Below are 9,224 nucleotides of genomic sequence, written 5' to 3'. Positions count from 1 at the left end.
TTTTTTTCACAGTTTTGCTTTTTAATGTTTTGAAGAGATGCTTTGCAGCAGATTTGCCCAGTGCGTGATGCCATTTGATGTATTGACTGCTGCTACATGGACAGTGATGTGGACCAAGTTAAATGAAATCTCTTAGGTTTTCTTCATTTTTTACATTTTTCATGATGTTGTTTACTGGTCCGGTTGTGATGACTTTGTTTTCTCTATGTGACAGTTCTACTTCTTCTTTTGTTTAGTACTGATGGCCATGAATTTAAGTTCTCTATTCTGTGGTCTGACATACTGTTTCATTTTCATTCTTTGGATGCTCTGTTAATATTGCTACTGACAGAAGTGTCTGAGATGTAAAGAATAGAAGTCATTCTTAATCATTTATATTCTAGCTTGCATGTAGGAGACAAAAGAGGAATTAGAGGTGCCCCTAATGATTAGAAATTTGTGGTAAGCAGTACCTCACACACTTTCACCTGCTTTGTTGGCCGTTCATAATCGATTATAGCTTTCTTCTTTAATGCTACCCACTAATAGTTCCAACATATTTTCAAATCACCAGTCACGTGGATTTAGCCCTTGAAATCTTAAATCTCGCTCTCCTTGTGTCATCTTTTCTTGCTACTCAGTGTATCCATTTGCATATGTATGCATTAAGGTTGGTCTCTCAAAAACCAGCCTCAATGCCATTGCATCAATGCCGACTCATGGCGAGCCTATAGCACAGTAGACCGTACCCTGAGAACTTCTGAGAGGAGAATGGTTCATGAGCTTACACAGCCCCACCTTTCTTCCGAGGAGCAGCTGGCAGTTACAGATTGCAGCCCAACATATAACCACTGTGCCACCAGGGTTCTTTGTAAGATGGGTCTACATATAGTTTTTCCACGTTTTCCCAGGTTTGGGCATTCTTTCTCCCTCCTCATGCTGTTCTTTGTAGTATCAGCCAAACTGGTACTGTAAGGTCATGACTATCGCCTCGGCAACATTGGTGAAAAGCATTCACTGCGTATCTACCATGTACCCCGCTCTCCACTAAGTACTTCACATGTACGAGGGGATCCATAATGTTCTTGGGAAAACTCTATTGTATTTTAATTCCACAAATGTTTTGAAGCCCCCTTGAGTTGTATCATGGAGCTCTTTGTACAGCTGTGTAAGTTAGACACTATTATTATTTTCGTTTTATAGTTACGGAAGCTAGAGTAAGGCTGAATCGATAGGAAATGACAGAGCCTTAATTTAAAGAGAGACCACCTATATTCTGAGTCCAAATTTTAACCTTAGAGCTATGCCTTCCAATCAAAGAAAGAATGGGTTAAAATAAAAATGACTTAAGTGTGAGCATTCCAATTTTACCCATGCTGTTGCCAGGCTGAGTCAAAGATGATTTCTTTGAACTTTCCAAGCTTGCAAACCAATTTGGCACAACTTCTTCAGAGTCCTTAAGAAATACTTCACTGTGTGTTTATTAAAAAAAATCTGGTAGATTTTTGTTCACATCCGTGCTCTGATCTTTCTATATTTTGAAAAGCCTCTGTCATCTTTGAGGGTGGCTGTCTCTGTAGATTGTCATCTGCGTTCACAGATGGCTTTGTTTTATCTGTCCTTGTCCTCTTTGCAGCATCCACTTGGTGGATTTAAAATGCTATCGTCTTTTACGTAGGCAGGAAAGAGTTGTTAAAAGAAAAAAAAATTTTTTTTTGTATAGCATTTTGGTAAGCTTCAGGGGAAAACATTGACTTGTTTTATTCACAACAGCCCCATGCAAAGGAAGTTTAATTTCTTCCTCCCTTCTCTTGATCTACTTTATATATAGTCTTTGGAATCTGCATATTACTCAGAACTCCTAAGCAAATTCATTGCAGAAATGAAAAAGAGCTGATTAACCTACTTTTTACTTATCAAAACTGTTAGATTCTAAAAATCAGTGCATTCTACAGAACTCAGTGTTATTCAGAAATGAAGGATGGCCCTATAAGATTCCAAAATGGAGGATGACTACATCATTTTATAACAAATCACATAATTGCGTCGCTACTAAACGACATCATTACGTAACTGTGAAGACACAGGGAAGCATGGCAGGGCCCAGCCAAAGTGACACGTAACCTCATCCATGACGGCCACACGCCTCAGCCTTCTTTACTGCAGACACATGTCCGATTGTTGTAATTGAGAAATACATAACGAGATGTTTGATAGTGAGGAATAGATGTATTTATTGATTGTTTCTAAGTACCAGACATTACACAAGAAATTGTCGCCTTCAATTCAGTACCTATTTATCAAGCACAACAAATAACTATAATGTGATCCCAGACCTGTGGGGATGAAGGAATAATCACCTTTTTCCCTGAGCTCGTCGTCTAGCAGAAATGAAAATAGAGAAGAAACGGATACAATTCTGAGTTCCATTATGGAAAGGGAATAGAAGGTGAAATGGAAAAGGGTGGCATGGGGAATCACCCCGATCTAGAGCCTTGTCGGGCCCCTGGGAGTGCTGTGGGTGAGGCGCTGGCTTGCTAACTGAAAGGCTGTAATTTAGTTTGTTCTTTTGTTTTGTGGAGAAAGATGAAGCTAACTGCTCTTGGGAAGATGTATAGTCTTGGAAATCCTTTATAGGGTGGCTTTCTATGGGAATTGACTTGAGGGCAGTGGGTAAGATACAGGTCACATTGTAGAGAATGGAATGGGACAAGGGTCAGGAATAGATGTGAGGAGGAAAGTGAGCAGGCTGTTGGATGGTGTTTGAGAGAAATAATGTTTACTGAAACTAAGGCGGTGACTTTAGTTTAAGTAAAAATTAAGGAATACCAAAATCCTCCCAACTGGACCGATAGGTCACATCATGATGAATGGAGGAAAGGGTGACCTTGTCAAGGATTTGGTCTTAGTTGGGTCTGCAATCAATGCTCAGGGAAGCAGCAGTCAAGCGATCAAAAGATGTGCATTAGGTAAATCCGCTGCACAAGACCTCATTAGAGTATTGAAGAGCAAGGATATTACTGACCCAAGTCGTGGTATTCTCCATTGCATCATATGCATGTGAAAGTTGGACATTGAATAAGGAAAACCATAGAAGAATACATGCATTTGAACTGTGGTGCTGGAGAGGGATATTGAAAGTGGACTGCTGAAAGGACAAACCAGTCTGTCTTGGAAGAAGTACAGCCAGAGTGCTCCTTAGAGGCAAGGATGGCAAGACTTTGTCTTCCATACTTTGGCCATATATCAGTCCCTAAAGAAGGATATCATGTTTGGTAAAGTGGAAGGGCAGCGAAAAAGAGGAAGGCTCTCAACAAGTTAGGTTGACACAATGGCTGCATCAGTGGGCGCAGGCATAGGAACAATTTTGAGGATGCCACACGACTGTGCAGTGTTTCGTTCTGTGGTGCATATGGTTACTATGGGTTGGAGCCGACTCAGTGGCCCCTAGCAACAACAACGAGTGGCCACAGAGATGGAGAGAAGTGGGATGGTTTCAAGGGAGCCTGCGAAGAAGGGAAGGGGCAGTTTATGTGTCTTCAAAGTTCTGTCTTATATACTGTGTCATGCTAAACCAAAGACTTGCCCTGAAAAGTGGGTGAACCAGGGGAAACTGGAATAGAAAATGAGACTTGTCGTTATTATATTAACTGAGTTGTGAAATGACAGGACTTCACAGGGTGATTACAAAGATGATAAAGTTATGGCCACCCAGTTAGTTGTAAAGTACTGATTTTACAGTTAGCTAGGTAGGATCCTCATGAAAAGTTTCCCCTCAAAATCATGTTCACTAGCAATTGAACTGCGTGTGGTACATGGACATGTGTTCAGTGATTGATGTCTCCCTAGCCCTCCAAATATTACTTTATTCTTTCAGTCACTTACTTGTTTGTTCACTCATTTTTTCATACATTAAAAATAATATTTAGGGGGATGGAGGCAAAAATGAGCTTCTACCAAAGGTTCAAGTAGAAAGAAATGTTTCAAAAAGAATGATGGCAATGTATGTACAAATGTGCTTGACATAATGGACGTATGGATTGTTATATGAGCTGTAAGAGCCCCCAATAAAATGATTGATGATAATAATAATATTGACCCTTCTTCACAAGATATGTTTCCTGTTCTCAGTCTCATACAAATATGACCATCATACCGAATGTGGGCCTTTGATGGGCATGTTTAGTCAGTCAGGCTTCCATTTGTAGTTGACATGGGCCTCACCACTTCTCCCCAAGTGCAGCCATTTCTGTGTCTTCTTCTTTTTTTTTAAAATTTCTGTGTCTTCTAATGTCACATTCTGTTCACCCCTTTCCCCTTCTGTTGCTGCTCCCGGTCTGCAAAGGCTCTCTGGAAGCAGTGGGTTTACAGAACGTTTTTCAATGAAGGAGATCCTTCAATTCAGACAGTAGACAAGTACAATGGGCCACTTACCAACAGTAGACCTCTACTATCTTAGTCACGGAAAGCAAGCTGCTGTGGTAGCATCAAATCCCCACTCTCCATGGTTTGGATACAGTAGAAATGGATTTCTTGCTAACATGAAGTCCAGCCAGTTGTGGATGGTGGGAGTGGAGGGCTTTCTGGTGTGCTTAAGGACCTGGGCAGATGTGGTAACGCGACGTGCCTCGCAGATGATTCCGAGAACCAGCCGGCCAGTGGGGAAACAAAGAATCAAAGATCACAGGCAGTTTTCAGGGCCTCGGGACTTGGGGGGAGGACTGAAAAAGGACAGTCCACTCATAGCCACACAGCATTGGCTATAACTCAGGTGCATACCATACTTACCTGTAGAGGAGACTGGGAGACGTCCAGAGGACAGGGAAACCTGGTGAACAGCTAGCCAATCTCTACCACACTTACAAGGACTTTCCTTGTAGGGTACCTGCTCTCTGATTCAGATGATTATGAGGGGATGGAGATATGGAGAGGAGTTCTGGAGTTACACATTGTGCGGCTAACCACAAGGTCTGCAGTTTGAAACCACCAGCCACTCTGTAGGAGAAAGATGAGGCTTTCTACTCCTGTAAAAAGTTAACAGCCTCAGAGGCTCACAGGGCAGTTATACCCTGTCCAGTAGGGTTGCTGTGAGTCAGAATTGGTAGTGAGGGGTTTTGGGGGCTGTTGGGTTTTTTGTTTTGAGATCTGTAGGGTAAGTCTCCTTGTCTTTTTGGAAGTGACTGCTTCACACCCTTAGATATTAGCATGGGAAATGAATTCTGAACATATCTATTAATTATTCGTACTCTCTTCTCACAGGGAAATAAATGCTCGACTTGATGCTGTATCTGAAGTTCTCCATTCAGAATCTAGTGTGTTTGGTCAGATAGAAAATCATCTACACAAATTGCCAGACATAGAGCGAGGACTTTGTAGCATCTATCACAAAAAAGTAAGTGTAATAGAAACTATCTGTTCCAGCTGATGATACCCTTCCGTATGGGGCTCCAGGATATTAAAAGAAACTTCTTAGACTCTAAGGCTTAGAGAATTGTTTTTTAGAGTTTTGCTGAATCCTCACAAATGTTAATTGCACGCATGCAAGGGTTTTCATTTTTCCATGTAAAAAAGTAAAGTTTGCTCACTTGGGCTCATCGGCTCGCTTTCAGCTCACTGCCATTGAGTTGATTCCGATACATAGAGGCCCCTGTGGGTTTCTATGACTGTAACTCTTTACAGCAGTAGAAAGCTGTGTCTTTCTTCCATAGTCTCCGTCAGCAGTGCATATTATAGGCCCTTTCTACTATGGTATAGTGCAAGATATTCTCATATTTCATTCACCATTCATAGCAAAACAGGGAAGTTCCTTAGACTTGCTACTTTCTTTGATCTCAGAGAACTCCTTATATGCTGTAGCCAAAGGAAAGAAAATCTGTATTGAAAAGATGTGTTTTGGAAGAAGTAAGGCTAGAGTGCTCCTTAGAAACAAAGAGGGTAAGACTTCGTCTTACATACTTGGGACATACTGTCAGGAGAGACCAGTCCCTGTGGAAGGACTTCATGTTTGGGAAAGTGGAGGGCAGAGAAAAAGAGGAAGGCCCCTGAAGAAATGGATCGACACAGTGGCTGCATCAGTGGACTCCGACAGAGCAACAGCTGTGAGGATGGCACAGGACTGTGCAGTGTTTCATTCTGTTGTGCTCAGTGTCACTATGGGTCAGAGCCAACTGAATGGCACCTGCCAACAAAAACAACAAAGGAAAAATCTGCTGGTACAATATTTGCGGTGAGTGGTATTAATATGCAAGCTCTTTGGATGGCGCAAGTGAGTCAAGGCACCCTTTAGATTTTCCTCACTTAAGCTGTAGGTTTTTAGTCATAACAGTAACAAAGGGAAGTAATCGACTCTACCTTCAACAACACATGCCTAAAGTAAAATTAAAATACCAATGAACAATGTTTATAATGATTATCAATACATTGTTCATAGTGTTTTAACTTTTGCAAGAATTATTCACATACATTATACCCGTTGTTCCCTATAAAAATTTTATAGGTACATATAACCTCCTTCCTGGGGGATGGACAGCAGAAAAGTGGGTGTAGGGAGACGTTGGACTGTGTAGGATATGACAAAATAGTAATAATTGATAAATTATCAAGGGTTCATGAGGGAGGGGAGAGCAGGGAGGTAAGGGAAAAATGAGCTGATACCAAGGGCTCAAGTGGAAAGCAAATGTTTTGAGAAATGTGATGGCAACAAATGTACAAATATTCTTGACATAATGGATGTATGTATGGCTTGTGATAAGAGTTGTATGAGCCCTCAATAAAATGCTTTTAAAAAACCAAATGCAAACAAAAAAACTTTACAGGTGATTGACAAAATACTGTGATTACCTCCTTAATAATAGGAAATGGTATGTAGAAAGGGTCAATAGCTTTCTAGTAAGTAGCAGAATTATTATTTTAACGTAATATTTAAACTCCTTACCGCTTTTGTGGGGTTCTGGTGGACATGATGTTTGGGTACCACCAGTTTGAATGTAGTTGTTTGGCTTGCCTTTCCCGTCTCCTCCCTCTCTCCCCCTACTTGTCTTAAGCAAAGGCCCAAATATAAAGCCTTGCCAAAGTAATCATTTAACTTTAGGAAACATGGTCTATACTCTACTTTTAGTTGTGACTAATTTTTGACTCAAAATCAGACTCACTGCCATCAAGTCTGTCCCGACTCAGACTAGTGTTGACCTCTTTTCAGAGTCCCCGTCATTCTCTGCCACCCCACAGCCTCCTCCACTTCAGAGAATTTACTAGAATGAGCTGTACTGCCTTGGAGAACATTGCAATGCCCAAGAGTTGATTCGTTGTAGACCCAGGCAAGTTTGTAAACAAAGTCCGAGCCAGAACTGGGAATATGCATCTGGAGGCGGGGAGATGGGCAGCTTGTCTTGGGGTCGGGGAGTCTGTTGCCCATTGGTTGGTGCAGTTTGTCGGTACTTCACTGGTGATTACAGAATCTACCGCACCGCTGGTTGGAAGTCTATGCTTGCTGTTTTTGAGGAGACGCCGCGGATTGGAAGCCATTTGTGATATTGTGTGCTTGGCCCTGTGCCTGACAATCCGTGTGTATTATTCTTCAGTAAGCAGTGGAGTTCCAACCATCTTGCCTTCAGTGCTTGGAATACTTCTCTGACGGATGTCAGAGATTTTTGTTTTTCTCAAGAGAAAATAAGAGCAGAGCTACAAAAAAATGTCAGCTGTGCTTCTAAAGAGCTGACTCAGGCTGTCTGTGATTTTTTTTTTTCTTACTCTCTGCCACCTGCCATTTTCTAAACTTTAGTTTGATGTACACATCTCATAAGGTTGGTGTGTTTACAGAAGTATCAGACTTTTGGTGAAAGCCAGACTCTAATGTATTTCAAAATCTCCAATGTATAGAGTAAGAGCACTGTTATCTTTTCCTGAAGGAATTTATGACTCACCCAGAAGCTGTTTCTGGTTACTGTTTCAGTGTTTACACAAGAATGTACTTAAAGATTGGTTTGGAAAGTAAAGAGCCGGAGTGATTTGGGAACAGACCAACTGTAAATTCATTATCTGGCTCTTGGAACATATCATTAGATGTGTCTGTTCTTTCACATTCACTTACTCTCAATATGATTCAACTGTATGTGTGATGTGGGTACAGACTGTACCACTGATGTGAGCTTCATAAAATGATGAGGTATGTTCTGTTGGGATATTATGAAAGTGATAAACACAGGCTAAAGGCTGTGTTGAATATGCTGTGACTATGCAGAGATTCATGTTTTTATGATGATAACAGTGGAGGATCCCACCTGGACTCTGCCTCGTATTTAAAAACATCACTTCTTTTGATAGTAAAAACTCAAATCTTTGAAAATACTATTAACTACATCTCATACTAATTTTACGTAAGAACTGTTTTGTAACCAAGTGATGTTTTAGAGATACCTGAAAAGGATCATAGCACTCAGTAGATGTTGAAGGCAAGTGCATTCAGAATTTTGTTGGTGAGAACAACTGCTTAGCTGGACTTGTCCACATCCAAGGCCACATTTTTTTCAGTATGATCCTAAACCTGGGGTTCTCCCATTTCTTTGATGCCCTGCCTTTTACTTGTATGTCCCCTTTCACCGTTGTATGAATGCATCATACATGAGCTCCAGGTTCCGCTTTCATTTATTACCACAAACAGTCTAGCCTCCCATATGGGGTGTGTTTCCCAGGTACAATGGCCTTTATGGAGAATTCCACTTCGGTTCTATTGACCCTAACCTCTCTTTCGCTACAATTAGTTTTATTCCCTGTTGTTAATTATTTTTTAAAATATATGTTCCTATCATTAATCCATGTTATACATATTCTTCCTTATTACTACTTATCATTAGTTTAACTCTAAATCTTCCTCTTTCTAGTATATGATAGGACTTCCAAAAGTTAATAGAAAACATGGAATTAGAAGGCAATGAAATGTTTGCTGTCTCTTTGTACTTCTTTTTATTAAATGCGTTATTAAAATTATTTTTTTCAATAGCCATCTTTTAGAGCCTCCCACCCTGATTCAGTCTGAACTGGTTATCTTGTATATCTGTTGCATAGTTATCATCTTAAATTCCTTTTGTTTTTTTTTGAGTTGAGTCTTTTCATTTCTGAACCCGTTGTCTTCTTGGCGTCTCTTTCATTTTGGTGGTGTACTTCCTCTTGAGACTTCCTGAGAAAGATGTGGGAATTAATGATGTCTGGAAATGTTTGTTTCACCCTACTCTCACAGTTGATTGGTT

At 40.6% G+C, this 9,224-nt stretch overlaps 1 protein-coding gene across 1 annotated transcript in view; it reads left to right on the top strand.

The window, feature by feature from the left end:
- Nucleotides 1-9,224, top strand: part of MSH3 (mutS homolog 3) — a 198,399-nt gene that overhangs the window by 101,106 nt on the left and 88,069 nt on the right. The window contains 1 exon segment of the mRNA XM_045285208.1: nt 5,239-5,371. Within this exon segment, the coding sequence (XP_045141143.1) occupies nt 5,239-5,371 (133 nt within the window).

Source organism: Echinops telfairi, unplaced genomic scaffold (genome assembly GCF_000313985.2).
Source record: "Echinops telfairi isolate 266 unplaced genomic scaffold, ASM31398v2 ScPeMD7_7469;HRSCAF=8507_1, whole genome shotgun sequence".
NCBI lineage: Eukaryota > Metazoa > Chordata > Mammalia > Afrosoricida > Tenrecidae > Echinops > Echinops telfairi.
The sequence above is the reverse complement of the archived record's forward strand: the minus strand, read 5'-3'. Positions and strand labels throughout refer to the sequence as shown.